Here is a 22,206-nt window from a genome sequence, read left to right as displayed (position 1 = left end):
AGCGGCCCACGTCGTCTTCTTGCTTTGCACGTAATACCTTGCAGCTTCTGTTGGAAGCCCAGCCAAACCTCGATAGTATATGTGAGGTATCCACAAAGGCATCTAGAAAAGAAAAAAAAAGCTCCTGGCTTCACGATGGTGTAAGGCGTTACTGTCTTCTGATGGCTTCCATCCTTCAGGAAATGTTTTACATAGGTGTCGGCGGTTTTGCATGCCTTCCGTCATGATGTCATCGCTCCTGACGTCGCGAGTTTTCATCAGATAGAATGGAGACTATTATTGTTCAATGCGCTGATTTCTTGCCAAGAGATGAAGATATCGTTTGAATGTGAACGGCTGCTAGTGATAAAAAATGCTTCCACCGTTGCGAGTAGGTATTTTGTTGTAAAAATGGCTGCGTTTGTCTTCGAGTAAAGAAATAACATCCATCAAAGGCGGGTGACATCGAGGAATACGAATATGAAGATATATGTCCGATATCTTGGTTAGAAGTCACTGTATCTTGGATTTAGTGTGCCGCGGTTTGTAACGAAATTTGTGGTGATTTCATTAGCTGGAACTGCGTTGTCGGAGATGATCCGTACGTAACATTGCACGGGGCATCTTCTTGTATCCTCAGGATAGTCGGGAGTCATTCTCTGGTTTATCACGCCTCCAAGTTGATCTATGCCAGTGATAGTATTGTCGCCCGGATTTCGCATCGCGATTGTCGCACGGTCATTTTAGTCTCGGTCGGGCGACGGTGGCCGATTTGAAATCAGTTGGCCGCGTACCGATTCAAATTTCTGAGAACTGGCCGGGACCTTTAGAGGCTGCGAAGAAAGGTTGCCGGAGGATGGTTGACAGAATTATTGTTTTCGGCGGTGGAGCATTCCTGTTAATATCTTGCGAGGTAGGTACGAGGTACAATTTGTACGGCGGCTGAAAATAACGCCTGGCGATGGTTTTGGCGTAGTATGACGTATCGAAGGTGAAAGTCGGCCATCTTTAGTTGGTAACAATATCTTTCTCGTAAAAGCAAAAATATATTAATGCAAACCTCCACCTAGGATAGGACATGGTAAAAAAATAATAATACAACAACCATAAATAAAAAAATAATACTTATGCACTACCATTATACTGAAATTCCTATATAATTTGCATGTTTTTCGCCTTCATTTGTTTTTGAAACTGCTTATCTATTTTTATTTGACAATATTTTTTAATCATTGCAATGGAAAGAAATGCTAGAATTATCTGCCCATGTCGATGCACAGCTTATCCTATTGTAATAATTCGGTTTAATGTGAGGGAGCAGAAATCATTGGCTTTAAATACCTATATTACCCATTTCAATCCTGAGTCACCAAGGCTTCCTCCATGACGTCGATGAAATTTCAACGTTTTTCAAGAAAGACTGTCGAAAGTTCTTATGGAAAAATCGTAAAATCACCGAAATAAAGACCTAGAATTAGTAATTTTAAATGTGAAAATAATTGAAGAAATCCCCCAAGATGCTAGCTGAACGTTTTAAATATTTTATATACTTAATATGAAACATAATCATACCAATTATTCAAAAAAAATGACGACTATATTTTGACAGCATATCAAAATTATTGGATACCTACCTACATACTTCGTTTTGTCAGAGTTTCAGTTTCCATCCGTTGTTGGATACACTTTCGTATTACCTACCCTCCACTCTCATACCTACCACCTGTCTACTTCCTGATGTCAGCCATCCACTGCAATAATGGGAGAGATCTCCATTATTCATTATTTTATTATTAAAAGGAGATCTCTATTCATGGTGATTTTCAGTGATTGTATCTTTTACGAAAGTGGGGCCAATCAAAAACCAGTGATTACTGCAAAGTTGTCTCCTTACACAATCTACTATTGAAATATACTTACAATCATTTGCTGGGTTATTTTAAATTTCTGTATTGATTTTGATCATTGAGGTTTATGCCCCACATCCGTATATCATTATATGCAAGAAGCACTGCTTAAAAACCAATGAAGAATAATAAAGACTATCATTCTTTAAAATTCTTATAAGCAGTTCTACTTTCTAGTTCTTGAGGCACCGCTGCTATGTACCATAATGCAAATCTCTTCTTTTCCAATAAACCTCTGAGTTGAATAATAGTACATAATAGGTATTTAATTGTGATTATCCGGAAAACAAAACTTCAGAGTAATATAATATTTTCGAAGCGAAACAATATCATTTAGCAGCTTGCATGGATGGAAAATTATAAATGGAATTATCATCTAATGTTCCTATTTTTATATTTCTGCCAATTGTGAAATTATTTTAACGATAATGTAATATCTATCATTAATTTTATATTCATATTCAAGGTATATTACTTGTGCATGTGTGTATCTCATATTGTTTTGATATAAATTATTGTAATATTTACTTACTGTCTACAATATAAAATGAGCTTTTCTTCAAAACAATATTGTTTTCAATCACAATTAATTAATATAATGTTGTTTTAAATTGATATTTTCAAGCTTCACTCCTATATTTAGTGTAGTTCAGTGGTGGCGAACCTATGGCACGCGAGATGATTTTGCATGGCATCCTCTTAAGAGAAAAAAAAATACCTATTGATACACCCCTGTTACAGGCGGGCTTCTCCCGGTGTAAAATAATCGTTTAGTAGTCATAAGTCGAAACGTAACCCTGACCTCTAGAAACGGCTTCATAAAACATCTAATCTGATTCCTTGCTCAACTACGTAAATTTTTTTTTATTCATAAGTAAAGGCTTTCGTCCGGTGTTTGAAAATCACACAGCGGAGGTGTAATTAAGATAAATTTAATTTGATTTAAAAAGTTTAAATGATGATGGATGAGAGAGATAATTTTAAGACTAAATATAAGTATTCATATTTAATAAATTTTGCCGCGCTTGCCGGCAACGTTAAAATCTCCACGCGCCTGCGCCGGGGTGGTCCTCGTGATTCGTCAAATCAAAAGCATCACGCAATAAAATTTGGCCAATCACGAGAGTCCTTTTTGCTGGACGGCGTGGGTACGGGGAATTTGAAAAAGAAAAAGAAAGTTAGTGAGCGTCCTTTGTAAACCGTGTACGGACCTGCGTAACCAATTGTAAAAACAAAATATGTAATGGACTATAAAGTAACATTGTCCAACCAAATATTAAAATATATAACGCTAAGACCGCACGAGAAAGACTTAGTGTTTTATTTAATTTTACCAACATATATAAATCCTTTTTTTTGTGAATCCGGGGTTCGATGGACACCTGAGCTAGCCGCTGGAACCCCGGGCATCTCACTATAATAATAATAAATGAAAGATCGCATTGTATAAAAAATAGCAGGCAAATACTTTTCAAAATTAAACATTACGTTTAATGTAAACATATAACTGCATAGGTCAGTCCTTAGAATTTATGTGTCACATATAATATTATCGCACTAACCTCATCAGGCGGCAGGGAATGCCTTTTGATTGATTTACAATGTTTGTGACCACTGTAGCGAGAGAATGCCTCATCTGATCGGAGCAATTCTGGTGTCAATTCGTGCACAAGGAACCAAACTAATTAATACATTGACAATTTCATTTCTACCCACAAAAAATGACTGCACCAAATAAGAAACAAAAACTTGGTGATGCTTGTAGTAATAATTCTGGCAGACAGTTTCAAAATTGATGGACCGTAATGTATGGCGTAATTGACAAAAGTGATAAAACTATATGTGTGCTATGCTCTGCGAGTGGTATCTAGAACATCATCATTTTTGAAGTTGAACAATTTGACAGTTGAAAAATAGAATTTGGGAAATTTTAGCACGCGTACGTAAAAAAGTTTGCCAGTAACAGTTCAGCAGCAAAAATGACAACACCAACGACAGGTGGAAAATGAAAGAAATAAAGAATAGCAGCCAAAATCAACAACCATATACAAGACCGATCGCAACAAACACGAAATGAATTATTACTGTATTACTATTATAATCAAATATAAAGGACATTAGAACAGTTATTCTAAACTGGCAATTATTTTATAGGGAAATAATAAAAATACATGGTATAAAACGTTTACAATATATTTTAAATAAATACGATCTAATGCTATTTAAAAAAAAATGCTATTAAAAACAATAATTAACCATCTAAAAGAGTATTTATGAAAACAATAAACACAGTAACACAATAATATTGACATATGTAATAAAGTCGTCTATTTCCAATATCCGAAAACACCAGAGATGTTAATGAAACCTTTCTTCTGCCAGACGCACCATTCTGTGAATTCTTTATCAAAATCACTGAAGCAAATTTCAGTTAGTTTTAATTGCCATTTTGATATGCAAAACATATAAAAGCAATCACTTATTTTAATAAAAGATAATTTAGGAATGAACTTTAAATCTTTTAATTGTTTTTTGTAGAGATTTAGCATAATCATAAATGTAATAAATAGAACTAACTACCTACATAACTATATTGGAAACAGACAACTGAATTGAAACATTCTCAATCTACAATAATTCATAAATGGATATCATGTGATATTTATTGCTTGAGAGGTATTTAGAACAATAATTTGTGAAAGTTATTTTTTATATTCCAGAGAATGAAACAATAAAGACATGCCTGAAAATTCTACCACAGAATTCAATCATCCCTGTGAATGTATTCAAATAAAACTACAAAATAATATAATATCTTTCGTTTTACAAATATTATAATGATCAGTACTATAATATCATTCAAATTATTTGATTTTTTATTTGGAATATGTATCATTCAAACAGCTCAAATTTAATTAAAATTATTTGGAATTATCCAAAATGGATACTACTCATTAGGTACTTTGAATATAAAAAATCTTAGTTACCTGAAATAACAATCAAATATTTTTGTTTGAATAACATAATATTATGGTTTCAAATACCTACAAACTTATTATTAATTAGTTCCTTTTTGGATGAGTCCGTCTTATGTTAAGATCCTATTGCAATGGAGCACTACTGACAGGTTTGAACAGTTTCAAGTGGTTGACTGTGCGGCAATTCCAAGCTCTCGCCGCATTCGAAGCGAACAAAATCAAGGACGGTAATTTTATTATCTTTTAATATCTGCGAGATGTTTTGCGCGGGGTCCAATAAATATTCTTGATAAATCAGACAGGACTCTTCATCGGCCTCTTTGTTAGGTTTATCTTCCTTCTCGTTGCCGATCTTGCTGGGGTTCATCCCGACGATGTGCTGGCAAATTTGTCTGCCGATGACCGTTCCATCGGCTGCACCCTCTTCCACTGTGTACGCCAACAGACCACCGTATCTACCAGCGGAGTAGTCTAATTGGTGTGGCGGGGCTGGGTGAGTGTACCCTGTGAGTTTGAGACCAGGAGCGGCTTTCCAGCATTCAGCGCGACGCAAAGCTGCATTTTCACCAACGGTTCCTATCATCAAGGCCAACTCTTCAAGCAAAGTTTTTCCATTGGGCGCGTGGAGAGCTCCCAATCTTTCAGAGTCCAAACACATCTAAAATTAATTACATACATATCATTAGATTGAAAAAAGTAAACCAAAAATCTATTTATGTATCAATGAAGATATTTTTACGGAACAGAAAGATTACAATCAATAATTTCTAGCTGTAAAGAAATTATTGTAGTACTACAGTACTCTCACAGAATCCACCGCTCGATTATCCGGCAACTACTATAATCCGGCGTTATTTTTACTAGTTGAAAGCACAAAATCAAGCTCTATAATTCGCCGGTATTCATTATGTCAAATTCATTAATCTGCCGCGTGCCTATGTCAGCTGTCCGCAGTTGTATTTAACGTACCTGAGGCATGGAACAACCTACTGAGATGAGCAATAATTTCATAGTGAAACTGTGGCTACGGCCCTTCATGAATCCAGATGATGAAAACTGGGAACTGGAAGGCTCCATTCCATTCCCGATTCCATTAGAAGAATTGATACAGAGAGCAACTGAAAACTCAGCTAACGCAAAATGTTTTAGAAGAATGGATAGCAGAAAGTATTGAGTATGCGCCACTTCTAACTGAAAACGAACTCATAAATATATCAAGAGGCTTAGATTTTGAGGATGAAGACAATAATTGTCAACCGACTGCAGCTCATATGGTGAAGTCAGAAGATGCACCAGATGCTATTGACTTACCATTAAATGGACAGAGGAAAATAATGCAACCATCAACACACTCATCGTGCTGCATAAATTACGAGATGACATATTATAATCTTCCAACAATATTTAGGAAAAAAACAAACAACACTGAACAACTGGTTGTGTTGAGTGAAAGTGATTTACTGTTTAATTATAAACTTTAATATGTGTTAGTTAATAAATATGTATAATTGAATACATACTTGATTTTGATTATAAATAAAAGCGTAAGTTGCTAGTACAAATTTCTCAATAAAAACTATTTTTACGAAATACCTGTTTTAATTTTTACCAAATTTCGTATGTACCTATGCACTATTATCTGCCGCTTTCACTAATTGGACATTTGTCTGGTTTTTGGGGTGGCGGATTACTGAGAGAGTACTGTATTTGTAATAAAATACACATTTATTACAAACATTTTTAATTAGACTATTATTTGTCCAATGCAATTCAATACAATTTAACATTTGTTATTGAACATACATAATTTAGAACACTTCAGAAATATAATAATTAATACCTTGATTCAAAATTACAAAAGATTGTCGACAATATTTTATAACAGAATTTGAAATAATACCTTGTACGCTTTCTTAGTCACCTTATGCACTGTCGACCAGTCTCCGACATCCAAACAAACGAAACAGAAACCACGAGGCATAAGAAAAGAAATCAGCATTTATGCACGTGGTCACGACCAGTCTTACTTTCTGGTTGCTGGCAACCATGGTTGCCGGAGTCCAGTTGACAGTGCGTAAGGAGCCTTAGTTAATAAAGCACATTGGCCGGAAACTGATAGATGCGGGTTTAAGTTCAAGATATAAATTTAATATTTTCTCCAATAGGTAGGTATGTTTCTGAGGTGTTTTAAATTTGTATGTTGAATATAGAATGCTCTAAATATGTATTTTGTAAATCGTGTGATTTACTTTGAAAAACAAAAATAGTTTAAAAATTTAATGAATGTCAAAAATTCTCATACCTTGGTAAGCAGGCCTTTAGCTTTGAGTCCAGAGTGAGCAAATTTAAAGCATGCGTTTGTTGCTTCTTCAATCATGGAATGGAATTTTTCATTTCTGGCGACAAAGTCAGTCTCACAATTGATTTCCACGAGTGCTGCGTGGGTGCCATCAAATCGCACGGCCACCAAACCTTGACCGGTAGTCCTTCCGGCCAGTTTGGTAGCTTTCGACCAGCCAAGTGTTTGGGCCTGCTTATGGAGCCAATCTTCAGCCTGCAAAATTAAAGTAGATACCTATGAATTATTATTTTTCATCATATCTCATGGGAGGAACTGACTAAAATTTCATTTAAATTTACAGAACTATTGAAAAATGTTCAAATTGCAATATACCATAATATGAGATTATCTATTTTTTTTTATTGGCTATGTAATCCGATGCGGATTTGGATTGCCTCATGAAGAGGTTTTTTTAATAGATTTTTGTTTTATGAGAAAAGGGTGTTGGCCAATTGCTCAACCAATTAGGTCTATGCTCTGGGTTCAAACATGTATAGAAAAAACAACATGTGAATTTGCCATCTATAAGCCAACAAGTTACCACTCAGCCACCGCAGGCATTTTATTTTTATTTTCTCTAAGCCTTACAAAATATAATACACTAAATAGGTAAAGCGCTGGAACTGGAAAAATTTACGAACCGAAGTGCTCGAAAATTTTCTGAAGATATTTACATAATAAGTAGTTGTCACTTTTTATGTGTATTTTATAAAAGTGTTAAGATTTTCTATTATGGCCTATCTAGCTCAGACGGTCAAAATATTTTTGCCACGAGATGAAGCGATAATTTTACCGATTTCACGAACTGGAACGGCGCGGCGCTCTGGTCCATTTCGAGCCCTGACTAAATATTACACCCTTTGGTGTCTTATTTTGAAGCAATTATAACACTTGTCAGAATTGCTTCAAAATAAGACTTCATCAATAATAATGTATACTACACCAATTTACAGTGGCACGTTTTATAATGTGAAAGCCCGACGCACTGACTAACTTTGAGGCCCCCTACGATAAAAAATGAACAATCTAATTTTAATTTTCCAAATAAATCCAGGCATTCAAACAATTTTTGTTTTGTACAAATTATACAAACATGGTTTAATTGAAAGTCTCCTTTCTGAGAAATCATAATACCTCTATAAGTACATACTTACAGCAGAATACCTACCAATTTAGTATTTGGAAAATAGTTTTCATGAATTTATATTTACAATCGAATTGAACGGAAGTATATGAATTACAATAATGAATGTATATTTAATCAAAGCCTTCTATAATTTTTGCATTCATTTTATAGAGGTGGCAGGTTTTAACTCTTAGGGGGCCCCTTTTAAATTTTCTCACGAATCGGTTGCGTCATGGAAACGCACTTCTGCCAATTTATACTATGTAAGAGTGGAGCCACACCGGGCGACTCTGGTCGCCAGACCAGTCGCGCGACTGGTCTTTCTGGGCGATTTACTCGGGCGACTTGCAGGCGACCAGAGAGGCAGCCAATAAATAATAATAATAATGAATGTACACGCGAGTATGCAAAAATACGTTCTATCCGCGGCGTGGCTGCCGGCGACTGGTCGCCCAGTGTGGCAGCACTCAATACGTAGCTAAATGTTTTCATACATCGCTACCGGTCGCCCGACCAGAGAGACTGCGAGACCAGACCGAGCGCAAGAACGTGATTTTACTGATCGCCCGACTTTATTGGTTGCGCGACTACTGGGCGACCAGGTGTGGCATGCTCCATATAACTGCATGCATCGGTCTGGTCTCGGCGACTGGTCTGCCGACCAGAGTCGCCCGGTGTGGCTCGGCTCTAAGACAAAAAATTATGGAGTAAGTACTAGTGGCGAAGGCTCCATACTAGGCAATTATTTAAAGCCTACCTACTAAGAAAAATATATCTTCAAGTATTTAATTTATATTAAAATAGGTAAATAAAAAATATGTATGCAAAATATAAAACAACTGAGTCACTATCGTCAGAATTTAGAATACCGTTTAATTTAGTTGAGTTTCGAATAAAAAATAAGTGGCCACAAGCGCCATCTATTTTCAACTGAATTAGCTTCGGATTCCGATCGACAGAATCCAAACTACATTTTGTATCGCTATGACGTCAGATAGCATCAAGCATGTCTGTAAATTTGAACCGAATCTATAAGCGCTACAGAATACGCTTACTGTAGGCCCTACACTCTTTAGGAATATATTTATTGTCGATGTCTGTCGCTTTAAGCAAATAATAAATACATAAGATGATTTAAAAACATAATTTCAATGAGATATAATTAAAAATTGTTATAGGTAATTAATTATAAAATAAAAAATAATTGTATCTCGTGATTCTTATTTATCAGTTAGTTCACTAGCGTAATTTATTCAGTCAGTTATGTCAGTTGATGATATTCATGAACGTTATTTTGTTCTATTCTGTGATCAAAATTCAGCGTATTATTGTGTTTTCTGAATGTGGATAAATTATCTGACACTGTACCGAAGTCATTCGTCAGTGTTTTAAATATAAGTATTTTAAAATATCTAGTTAGACTGGTAAAATTGTGAATTGTTGTGGAACAGATACAATATAACAACGGGTTTTTTCGAAGATGACATTATTGAGAGCGTATGTTGCGTGTATGAATGTTTAGGGAAATCCATAATTTAAACTCATCGTTCAGTTGTACATCGTTAGTGAGCTATTGAAATTTCATAGATTCAGTGTGTCATTGTCATTAGTGTGTCCCTATTCATCAGTAGTAATATCGGATTATCTTCTTATTGCCCGTAAGTATATCTGACAAGTATATTTTTTTTTCTCATATCTCCACAGTCTCTTTCCAAAAGTCACCCTTCGCCACTGGAAGGTAAACCTAAACTGGTGTCTAAACCCTTATTATTTCAATGGTACCTACTTAGCTATAAATAAACTTAGATATGGGTACCTAGTCTTTGTCAAGTTCAGTAGTAATTATTGATGAACACCAAACTATTTAATGAACCCTTAAAAGAAAATAGTCGCAAACAAAAATGTGAGTATAATTACAATACGCACCTTATTTACATCATTGTTGTGCATTTCTAAAGCTTTTTTGCAATTGGCAAAGGTATATCCAGTAGTTTTACGAAGTTTTGCAAGCAATGATGTAGTCTCTGCTGCCCTGAACACCTTTCCAGTGGAAAAGTTTCGGAGAAAATTCGTAAACATCTGTGAAATCAAAACAAACATGCCAATCAGAACGAAAATGTCGAAAATGTAAATCTCATTATAGAGAGGCGAATGATTTATAAATGACACTTCGGTCAAAATTCTAGGTTAGAAAAATACAATTCGGTGGTTGTGACTAGTTTTCCGCCCTCGTCAACTGTCAGACGCCATTTCTGAATTCTATCTTAGTGTTGCTATCGTTTTGTCATCGAATTATAGTACGTAGTCCAAGAAATTATAGTATTTCGGGAAAAATTATAGAACGCGTTGTCATGACTTATTGAAAATGTATAAGTTTTTGGGTCTTTTTACTGGTTCTCCGCCACCGGCCGCTGTCATCTGTCAGTGAGCGCAGTGTTGCCAACCGAACTATAATTATAGTACATTTTCGTCCGCGTACTATTAAAAAAGTACAGTACGTAAAAAATACCACAATTTTGAAAAATTTTATTAATTGAATTCACCGGTTTGGTTAGGGGTTCATACGTTGCGATGTTTAAAGTTCCGTAAAATGTTCGTACTTCAATCACAGCAAATCGTAATAACGTGAAGCGAGGGACGTAGTAAGTATAATCTAGGTCTATAATATAAATAATATAAGATCTCAGTGTGCGATATTAGTCTATGGACGTGATTTTGCGTTGTATACTACTCTAAAAAACCTTCGTGACAGTTAATGACGGCGGCCAGTGTTAGCATTTTTCGGTCGTAAGAGGTGTTATAATAAAGCAGGGCATCGGAATTTCTCGAATTCTCCGTTATGTTTATGTGACAACTGTTAAAATGCTAACAACTTATTCATATTAAGGAAATATCGAAATGTTAGTTCTTTTGGCATATTTTTAAATGTCGAAATTAAATTGTTAACATGAAAATGCATTTTTATCGATATTCAAAATTCTGGTATTTTGGACGTAAGTACTACACTTTTTTAATAGTACGCGGACCAAGTACTATAATTAGTTCGGTTGGCAACACTGCGGTTACTGACAGATGGCAGCGCGCGAGGGCGGAGAACTAGTCACAAGACCATACAATTATTCAAATCAGATAATATTCTAGATCTAGGCAACCAATGTCACCATAGGAGAGATAGAAGATAGAATAACAATTCATTGTTTTCACACCAACTGACACGATCTCTGTTTTCTGCAATAAGAATTTTCAAGTTAACTCTGATTCTGCAATTGTTGGATGGATAAGTGAGGTAACGTCGTCGTAATATTTAAATTTGGATCGGCTTAATTAATTTTTTCTACAAAATTACTCATATAAGGATGGGGTAATTTTGTCGCTATTCACTAACCGTGGTGCAGTCATCAATTTGTATTTTTGTCCAAGAAAATGATGCAGATTGCAGATGTGCGCCGCAGTGTTGCCATGTCTACTGAAATTTTAGTAGATCTACTGAAATTTTGGTCAGGAAAAGAAGAAATTATGATATTTGTGATAAATAAAAGTCACTTTTTACATGATTTTTTAAAAGACACTTATGAGATTATGTCAATATGCACGCTTTCACCAAACACAATCGTTGAATTTCACATTTTGATTTGATTAAAAAATAGTTTACCTAACCAAAATTTTCCAATTTACGAAAAATCAGAGCATTGAATAAAATAGCATGTACCCAAGGTATCACGACTCATGTTTTCATCTACACTTAGTTACATTGACGAAACTAATGGGAAATTGCATTGGTTTGTCCATTACTTATATATTTTTATTTTTCCTACTCCAATTAGATTCATGTAGGTATTTATATTAAATTTGTATAATTATTAATGATAATATGAATAGTTTATTTTTTAGTAAATGACTTCGTAAACTTTACCACTGATTGTTATAGATATAGCCGATAGCGTATTGGGCGAAGATGAGGATGAAATTGTTTTATAAAGTAGGTACATTATGTAAAACGAAGCGATATTTTTTTATATTACAGATAATTTAACGGTACACATTTTTTTAAATTATAGAGCGTTCCTGTTCGTGAAATTTTCTATTTCGAGCACTGATCTAACACACTTTCATTCAATTGACTAATGGCCATAGCCCATACCCCACTGACATCGCTATCACTTTCAGTGTCGCTTTCGCTTTCTAAGCTAATAATAAATGGCTCGTTTAAGTACGTATCATTTCCTCGATATTTTTCATCAATTTTACGAACATATTCGCAATGTTTTTTCCATTCCAGAACTAACTAATAGAATTAAAGGCTTCAGTTAGGCGCGTTGACACGGTCCAAGTACCTACGATCCAAGTATACTTGGACCGAGTGCCATCCAAGCGACAGCTTCATACTAATTATTCCTATCCAAGCTACTCGGACCACGTCCTACTCGTCCAAATTAGCTTGGATAATAATAATTAGTATGAAGATGTCTCATACGAGTGCGCTTGGATGGCACTCGGTCCAAGTGTACTTGGACCGTGTCAACACGGCTTTATCAGTCGAGGCATATTTTCAGCCTTAACACCTAAACACTTATGTCCATATTGTGCCAATATATTATCAATTCCATATAATGGAGCAGGTTTGTTTCTTTTGATAATCTCGAGAAGTTGCGGTTTGGTCATTCGTTTGAAAAATTATGACCATTCTGCGAGAGCCATTGCTGCATTTCAGCTTTAAATTGTATTTGTACTTGGGGTTTTATTTGTGCAAATACTATGGTACGGAGCATTCTCCATTACAATAAAAGATGGTTCATTAAGATGAGGTATTAATCTTTCTATCATCCATTTTTTAAATTTGAAATGTTCATTTCATCATGATAATCACCACTTTTTGTATTTGATTTCAATATCAAAAGGGCATTTTTGACAAACCCGGTTTCACCTCCTGCATTGACAATAATTATGAACCGCTGACCTTTCGACACTGGTTCATATACTCCGCCATCATCTTCACTTTGCCAGCATTTCTTTGATGTGTGGGAGGAATGTACCTATAAAGGTTTCATCTAAATAAACTACTGGTCGGCGATTCGCAGAAGTCTCATTGTTCTTTAATCCATGTAAGAATTTTGCTCTCCATGCACATATTTTATCATTGCGTTCCATGAGCAATTTGCGATTAGTTTTAGTATTTATTTCTAAAACGAAATTCTAATTTGTGCAGTATCTTACGGAGAGTCTCACTACCTAAAAACTGAATAATATCTTCTCTCAAAACTTTTTGCAGCTTATCTACTGAGGGTAGTTCTTTTCTGACTGCATAAAAATCGTGAACTTTTCGTCTGATGACTCCCAACAATTTTTTTCCACTTACTCTTCTTCGTTTTTTTCCGGGAGTACCTAGAATTTTTCACTCCTGTATCCACCTTTTCTTTACACTTTTTCAAAATTTTATATATCTTTGATTCAGAAATACCTACAAAAGAACAAATTTATAAATTGTTGGTGGTATTGAATGAACGCTTGGAAAATTATTAATACAATAATGGCAATATTAACCTGTAGCGGCGGCAGTGTGGCCAACCGTACTATAATTATAGTATTTGTACTATAATTTTCGTCTGCGGACTATGTCGTACGATATAAAATAGGTATAGTACACCCAAAATAATAAAATTCTGAAAAATCGGAAAAAGTTGGCAATCGAAGCATAATATCGGAGAACTAAAGAAAATCCCTTTTGTCTAAAAAAAGGTGACGTTAATTATTTAATAAGTATTTTAATTATGTTTAAAAAAACGAGACGTTAATTATTAACGTTTGAATTCTGTGTAAAAAACGATACTTTAATTACTGGATCAATTTACCGAGAGCTCACCGCAGAGAAACGTCAGATTTTTTTATTCAATACTTGAAAGCATCTAAGCGACACTTTTTGAGCATAGACAATCATGGAAAAATCGCTATTATATGGCTATATCGCTATTATAAGCGTAGACAATAAGTACAAATATAAAAATATTTTACAATGAATAAAATTCAAACATTTTCAATTACCTACCTAATAAAATTCGCCGTTTTCAAAAACCAATATAGTATATTAGAGTTCGCCAATGCATTTCATAAAATTTGAATAATTATAAAGTAACCTTTGAGACAAAGACACTCGTGCCTTCGTATAAAAACGCTCTAAATAGGTTTTTATGCGAAAATAAGGAACATTTTTCAAAATAACGTTTTAGATCACAATATTTTTTGTATAAAATTTAGCCGTGTTATATAAGCTAGCTAGTTGTTATATAGCCGTGCCGTATTACTTGTTTTGAAGGCCGACGAAAAAACTTTGGAATATGTAAATAAGTGTCTTATGAAACGTATCTGCATTGAAACCGCGTTTATCGTCGGCTTTCGTAGACGACATTAATTATTATTGTTTCAAAATTAGCCATTTATAAGGTTGACAAAGAGGTAGCTTTATTTAAAAAGAAAAAAAAGCCAATATATAACCAAAATATAATTCACGCAAGAGATTTAAGACACAATGAAAGCCATCAATTTGTAATATATTTGGCTATTTTTGAGACTTTTTTGACCGGACCTTCCATATCGACGCGGGTGCCTTTTTCGGGATATTTTGACGGGGTAAATGCGAATGGATGGCAGTGTCGGAGACAAATAATTATTGTATTAATGATAATAATGAAATGAGTTTTACCTACCAATAAAACTCTTATTATTCATGCTGACTTTGAAGTCCTTGAGATAGGGTTTGCTCTTTCTTCTTCGCGTGAGGTTATATTCTGCTAATTTATTTTCCTTTTTCTTGTCGTTGGTCATACCCGCGCGTCCATTTTTTTATGTATGGAGTTTGGCATACCTTTGTCTTCATTATGATATGACTCAAGGGTCCAGGTAGAAGTTACCTGGACTTCAAAGTCAACATGAATAATAAGAGTTTTATTGGTAGGTAAAACTCCTTTCATTATTCGAATTTGACTTTGAAGTCTTGAGATATCTGTTTGTTATCACCTGGTGTTGGGTATGCCAAGTTCCTGTATGTGACAATGATTCATTGACGAGATATAGACCATCGTAACTTTCCATGTATATGGTTGAATAGAGAAGTTAATGGGTTCTTTTCCCCTTCTGATGGTGGTGTATCCATCGTTCTCTGGTAGTTGTCGTGAAATGTTGACTCACTACGCCAGTTACCTCTCTTTAAGATCATCATCTATTGGGAATATTTACAGTTTAAGGACGCCACCACTGAGCGGACACTGACTGGTGGTTCTTGTACGCCTGCTCTCAACAGTACTGACCTTATCCAATTCCCTATAACTGTCCTGGTGGCTGGCTTTGTTGATCCTCTTGAAGATATAAATAATTCCGAAATATCCCCACCTTCCCCTCTCAATGGGCTTGACATGCAGACGAGTTTCCGTAACCAGAACACTGGGTCGATGTTTTGACACGTGGAAGCGCTTAGCTTCCATTCCGATTGACGATGCTTGGCGGTATCTGTATTTGAGCCAAACATTGGCCATACAATTATGTGGTCACTTTTTTCCACTAATCCATTGTCTACTATTACTGAGTAGTGTGAGGTCATGAACCCTTCGTCCCGATGCGAGAAGCAGCCGAGTAGGTAGCTGTCCTGCGAGAGGTTTCGAATAGGTTGTACTCCACCGGTGTTGTTTTCCTAAGATGATCTACCACTCGTCCTGGATCCTAACCGGTTGTTTTATGTATTTTGTTTTATGTACCGAAATTGCCTGTAACATATTGTGTTGTACTACCACGTTGATGCTTATATCTACAATGATAATCGGTTTGCAAAATGTTGCTATGGCTGACTTATGCACCAGGATGGTGTTGTACGACAAACCCTCCATGTTGTGCATGTAGCCTAGGTATCTGGCCAATTCCATTGTTTGAGGGCTATTATGATCCATTAGGTTCATGTTACCCATGTCATTGTCTTCCATTTGTTCCAAGCTGGTTTGTAAGTTTTTAGAGTCGAAGGCCGCCATCTGGAAGTAAGGAATGCCCTTTCTTCCACCATTCAATTTGATGTTATTTCCACCCCACCCGAAATTATCCATAGTTAAAGGGACAGGTCCTGGGTCCTTGGAGGTGAACGGTTGGTCTCCATACCTACTAGTGTCGTATGTAAGTGAGGCATTGTATAAGGAGGTACTATCGCCCTTTTTCGTAAATAGTTAGTTTCGTAAGTAAGTTTCGTAAGCATTGTTTCCAGCTCGGTGCCACTAGTAAGTACTTACCTTTTGCTGAGTTCAGGTGCGCTAGGACTCGTGAAAGTATGTTTGGTGGGGGAAATATCCACGCCAGTCTGAAGTCCTACACTCGGCTGAAGGCATCGTGAAACAGCGCGCCACTGTCTGTAACGTCGTGACACATACGTTGCAATGACATGTGCTGTTTCGCTTGCGAATAAATCCACCTCGGGAACACCCCATCTTTGAAACAGGGGGGTGGTTGCGGTGCTAACGAGGTGCCATTTGGGAATGAGTTGTCTGCGGGAGAGATGATCTGCCACGCAGTTGTAATTTCTGCGGAAGTATTGTGCAGTAAACGTGATGTTGGCTCGACTGATAAATACTAGTATCTGTCGGCATAGGCTTAGGAGAGTGACAGATTTTGTGCCGCCCTCGTTGTTGATGTATGCCACCACTGTTTTTTTGTCTGTCTGCAGAAGCAGATCTGATCCTATGATTTGCAAACATTTCCTTCCTGTTGGAATGCCATGCCATGCTAACTGGTCTTGTTCCCACGTACCTGATAGGTGGTGTTCATTCAGTTGGGCTCCCAAGCCTGTGTCAGCTGCGTCTGTCATCAGGAAGTGATTGATGTGTGTCAACTCTGAGGAGCTATCACCTGGAGCCACCACATGATGCCCTGTTAGGCCTGTGGTGGGATTGTCGTCTATTGGCGAGAATGGGACCTCGACAATATTGATGACTGGAGCATTGTAGCCGTCGGAAATGCAACCTTCCTCGTGGAGGTAGGATGCGAAGTTAAGTCACCCTAGAAGGGATTGAACATGTGCCTGCCTGAGGGACCAACTGCCTTTTTGTACCTGTGTTATGTCAAGTCTGAGGATCCTGTCGCCTAGGGCCACCACATGATGTCCCGTTGGGCCTGTGGTGGGATTGTCATCAATTAGCGAGGATGGGATCTCGGCCATATTGATGACCGGAACATTGTAGCCGTCGGCAATACAACCTTCCTCGTGGAGGTAGGATGTGAAGTTGAGTCGCCCCAGAAGGGATTGGATATGTGCCTGTCTGAGGGACCAACTGCCTTTTTGTACCTGCATTAGCAGATGGTGACGGAGTGCTACACACTTCTCCGGCGACAGAAACCTCCGCTTGTTGTGTGTGACCTACGTGATGTCCAGGAACCTTCATTGTTGGCTTGGGTTCAGACAGGATCTTTTAATATTTATTAACCACCGTAAAGACTGTAGGAAGGTTATCCTGTATTCCACCTGAACCGAGATTGTTTCTCGGATTGGTTGGCTACTAAGAAGTCGTCTAGGTAAGTGAATATTCTCAGCCATTCTTTCGTAGGCGTTCGGCGACCCAATTGGTCAAGGATGCCAACGTAATCGGAGCGGTTGGCAGCACGAACGGGAGACACGTGAATTGTAGGTGCTCTCCTTGGTAGGCTAGTCGAACGAATCGACGAACGAGTTGAGAAGCCATTGGTACCTGGAGGTACGCCTGGCTTAGATCTATTATTACTAGCCAGTATTCTGTTTGTAAGACGGCTGGAACCTCGTAATGGTGAATTAGTTTGAATGGCGGTAGGAACGCATTCAAACGCTTTCGGTTGAAAACAGGGAATATGGGCCCGTCTTCTTTCTTGATCAGAAATCAGAGAGAAAAACTGGGGGTTTGGCCCGCTTCTTCTAGAACCCCTGAGTTCTCGAGAGTGACCTCTGCTGATTGTTGCATTTGAAATTCTTTCCGTAAAAGTAAAGAAGGACTTACCAATGGTGGTATCCGCACAAAAGGTATGCGGGCTACGGCTATTATTTTTACCAATGTTGGGGGGCTCTCGGGGGAGTCTGTAATCCCTAGAAAGCGCGTCTTCAGGTGGCGGATAAGAGAATTCCCTAATCAAGGGTAGGAGAAAAATAAAATATCTCCCGCGGACCAACAGACCTGGCCCTCCAGGTTGGGGGTTGGGCAGAGGGCTAACCACCCACTCCCGTAAAACAACAACCAGGGTTCACAAAACTAAACAACCGTGCCTCGGACAAATGGCAAATTCAGAAAGACGACCCAGGAAGAAAAACGGACTAAGAATTGGATATTGGAACGTACTAAGCCTATACAGAACAGGAGCAGCACAAAAACTAGTGGAAGAATTAACTAAATATAAGGTCCAAATCACCGCTATTCAGGAAATTTGCTGGCCAAATAGTGGTGAAATTGCCATTGGATAAGACGTCATTTATTATAGCGGGAATTTGTATAGCAAACATATATTTAGAACAGGTTTTGTTATTGCCAAAGAGACAGTAAGCAGCGTTCTCTCGTTTGAACCCATCAGTGAACGCATATGTGTACTGCGAATCAAAGCAAGATGGTCAAACATTTCCCTAATTAATGTACATGCACCTACTGAAGCATCAGAAGAGACCGAAAAGGAAGAATTCTACGACCTCCTTGAAGCAACATTTGACAGACTTTCAGGGCATGACATTAAATGTGTATTGGGGGATTTTAACGCGAAACTGGGAAAAGAGGCGGTCTATAGACCTTTTATTGGAAGTGAAAGCCTGCACAACACGACCAATGAAAATGGAACGATGGTTGCTCTCTTCTGCAGTGCTAAGAATCTGGTTGTGCGGAGCACTATGTTTCCACATAAAGATATTTATAAGGTCATCTGGAATTCCAGAGATAGCAGGACGCACAATCAAATTGACCACTTTCTTATAGACAGCCGGCATTGGAAGACAATTGAAGACATCAGAAGCTACAGAGGCGCAGATTGTGACACGGACCACAACTTGTCAATAGCTAATTTTAAAGAAAAACTTTCGAAAACCATCCGCAAAACTCCCAAAATAAGGACGAAATACCACGTAGAAAACCTTAATATCTTATCTAAAAGAGACTCTTATATTAAGGAAGTCTCTAAATCCGGCCTCTAGGCCAACCTCGGAAGAGATGGTTGGACGCCGTCAGCAGGGATGCAGCGAAGCTGGGTGTGACCGACTGGAAAAGAGAAGCTCTGAACAGAGACGCCTGGAGGATGGTTGTTCAGTCGGCCATGGACCTAAATGGACCTTAGCGCCAGTTTAATCATCAATCATCAATGTTGGGGGGGTACACTACGCCATCCAGACTCCCCGAAAGTCTCTTAGGCGGCCCCCAATGTTGTTTGTCGTCCAGATGTGGTTACTTTCGCTTAGAGTACGGATCCCTGGTGGAGCCCGTACCTCCGATGGAGAACTCCCTTCCCACAGGACGTCGCCCTTTGGGAGTACCCCGGCCATAATGTGAGTTCGAGGGCCTTCCGGGACCCTCAGCTCGGAAGAATCCTTGATAGTGCCTCCCGAGTGAAGGTATCCTTCCGGTAAGGATCTGAGTCATGTTCTTGCAAATTTTATTATGCGTTGTCCCCAAAACCCTCTTCGATTTTTTGGTACAGGCCCATCGCTGTTATGATGTTTTGAGGATTGGTTGCCCAATCCACTAACCCTTGCATACCCTTTCAGAAGCTATCCCGTTGGGAAAACATCGCATTCTGAAGGGCCGCGATGGTCATCTCCATCAGATGGTTAGCTGATGACGAGTGGTCGCACCGACACAACTTGTCATTTAGACCTAACTCTTCGACCGTAGGAGCCGCCAAGAATGGTTTTTTGGGCGTTGTGCCACTCCTTGCCGGTCCCCATGCTGAAATAAGGTACGTAACGAGGATACCTCAAACATCAGCATCTTAATCGACGCTCTTACGTTGAACTTTTCTTCCTGTAGCAGTTCTGCTTCGCCGTCTGGTGTCCACTGCTTTTAGAATATCCTCCTCATGGTTATTCAGATGTTGCGCCATAATCACCGATCACTTAACGTTCACTTAACTATCACTTAACGTTCGTCCAAGATAATTTTTTTGATAGTTAGAATGAACTGTCAGACGTAACATGTAAACAATAAGAAAGTCAAATCCTTAATGAAGACAAAGGGATGCCAAATTCTATACATAAAAAATGGACGCGCGGGTATGACCAGTAAATAAAAACGGAGGAATGACCAACGACAAGAAAAAGGAAAATAAATTAGTAGAATATAACCTCACGCGAAGAAGAAAGAGCAAACTCTATCTCAAGGACTTCAAAGTCAAATTCGAATAATATAAAATTATTGATATATTTGAATGCTCGATACCGAAACGACAAACAATCGCAGCGCTCCATATTAAACTTTGTAAGATAATAACTTAATTCCCTTCCGAAATCTGTGCGTCGCGTGCTCTTTCCCGTAAGCCAATACGAGCTTGATTGACGAATATTCGCTGCGAATAATTCGCTTTGGTGTGTGGATCGCATTAAGCACGAATGTCTTTGTGTCAAAGGTTACTTTATAATTATTTAAATTTTATGAAATGCATTAGCGAACTCTATTATGCTATATTGATTTTTGAAAACTGCGAATTTTATACATTGTAAATGATTTTTATATTTGTACTTATTGTCTACGCTTATAATAGCGGTTTTGCCATATAATAGCGTTTTTTCCATGATTGTCTATGCTCAAAAAATGTCGCTTAGATGCTTTCAATTATTTAAAAGAAATCTGACATTATCATGGTGAGCGGTCGTAATATAGAGGCCAAAATACTATAATTTTGGAGGCTCTGTACTATAATTCCACTTTGAAAATATGGCAACACTGACCGTAGATGTACCTCCAGTGCTGCCAACCGTACTATAATTATAGTATTTGTACTATAATTTTCGTCTGCGTACTATGTACGATATAAAACAGGTATAGTACGCTCAAAATACTATAATTTTGAGAAATCGGAAAATAGTTCACAACAGACGAAAAACAACGCCAAAATAATCCGTGAGAAGCAAAAAAAAAAATAATCCCCACGTCTAAAAAAAGGTGACGTTAATTAGTTAACACAGCGATTTCCAAACTGGGAGGCGCGAAAAGTTTATTAATTAATTTAAAATTAATTTTAATTAATTTTATAATCCCTCACTTCTATACTATTGTCAAGCGCAATGGCTATCTCGTAAAAAAATTAAATAAAAGGGTCAAATTAATCATAATGTTGAAATTTGAGGCAAATTTGTTTAGGAAAGATAATTTTGTTGTTCAACTTGTCTATTTGGTTGAAAATTAAAAAAAAAATTAGTAAATAAATCAACCCAAGGACAACTAATGCATTCACTGATTAAAAAAAGACAATGTGCAGGCTTTCATTAAAAGTTGGGGCTTAGGAAATCAAAACGACAAAAAAAAAAGTTCGCCATGTCTCCACTTTTAAATATTTCTGCGCCAGATATATTGAAGCAAACATTGAGTTCTTAGTTAGCTTGCTTATGCACTTTTCACAATATTTTATCAATACCAAAAAAAGTAGCCTGCGGCGCTGGTTTGTTTCGGACCTATTAAATATTTTGAAAATATGGTTGAAAAATTCTGACCCGTGGGGTCCGCTTCAGGATGTGGGGTCCATGATAAAATCTATATGTCAATGAACGAAGATGAATTTGGATTGACTACTATAATTGAAATTGATTGTGCTGATAAACAAGCACATTCGTCAAAAATTAATGTAATACTATAAGTAAGTAGTAAAACCTTGTTTATTTTTTTTCATTTTTGTGTTCGTAAGTAGGTACAT

General features: G+C 37.3%; 2 protein-coding genes across 4 annotated transcripts in view; both read right to left on the bottom strand.

The window, feature by feature from the left end:
• LOC147066298 (protein O-glucosyltransferase 2-like) overlaps positions 1-22,206 on the bottom strand; it is a 218,508-nt gene that overhangs the window by 23,451 nt on the left and 172,851 nt on the right. The window lies entirely within an intron of this gene.
• On the bottom strand, positions 4,060-11,793 carry mEFTs (elongation factor Ts, mitochondrial). 3 transcript variants are annotated; one of them, XM_085955354.1, is made up of 4 exons: positions 11,717-11,793; positions 10,258-10,410; positions 7,167-7,418; positions 4,060-5,522 (listed from the first exon to the last, which is right to left on the bottom strand). In XM_085955354.1, exons 2-4 carry the CDS (start codon positions 10,408-10,410, stop codon positions 5,004-5,006), a joined length of 924 nt encoding a protein of 307 aa, XP_085811480.1. In that variant the 5' UTR covers positions 11,717-11,793; the 3' UTR covers positions 4,060-5,003. The 3 variants fall into 3 exon arrangements, with proteins under 3 accessions (XP_085811480.1, XP_085811481.1, XP_085811479.1); XM_085955355.1 differs by lacking the exon at positions 11,717-11,793 and adding an exon at positions 10,875-11,081; XM_085955353.1 differs by lacking the exon at positions 11,717-11,793 and adding an exon at positions 10,723-10,783.

The sequence above is a fragment of the Rhyacophila brunnea genome, unplaced genomic scaffold (assembly GCF_057557595.1).
Source record: "Rhyacophila brunnea isolate RB1 unplaced genomic scaffold, BYU_Rbru_1.0 scaffold_5, whole genome shotgun sequence".
Taxonomy (NCBI): domain Eukaryota; kingdom Metazoa; phylum Arthropoda; class Insecta; order Trichoptera; family Rhyacophilidae; genus Rhyacophila; species Rhyacophila brunnea.
This window is presented reverse-complemented; position numbering and strand designations above follow the sequence as displayed.

Coding starts and splice junctions, on each gene's coding strand:
- mEFTs (XM_085955353.1), bottom strand. CDS start 10,749: ATGACAGCGGCCGGTGGCGGAGAACCA. Junction 7,419..10,257: donor ACAACAATGATGTAAATAAG/GTGCGTATTGTA, acceptor TTAATTTTGCAG/GCTGAAGATTGGCTCCATAA. Junction 5,523..7,166: donor CTAAAGGCCTGCTTACCAAG/GTATGAGAATTT, acceptor AATTAATTTTAG/ATGTGTTTGGACTCTGAAAG.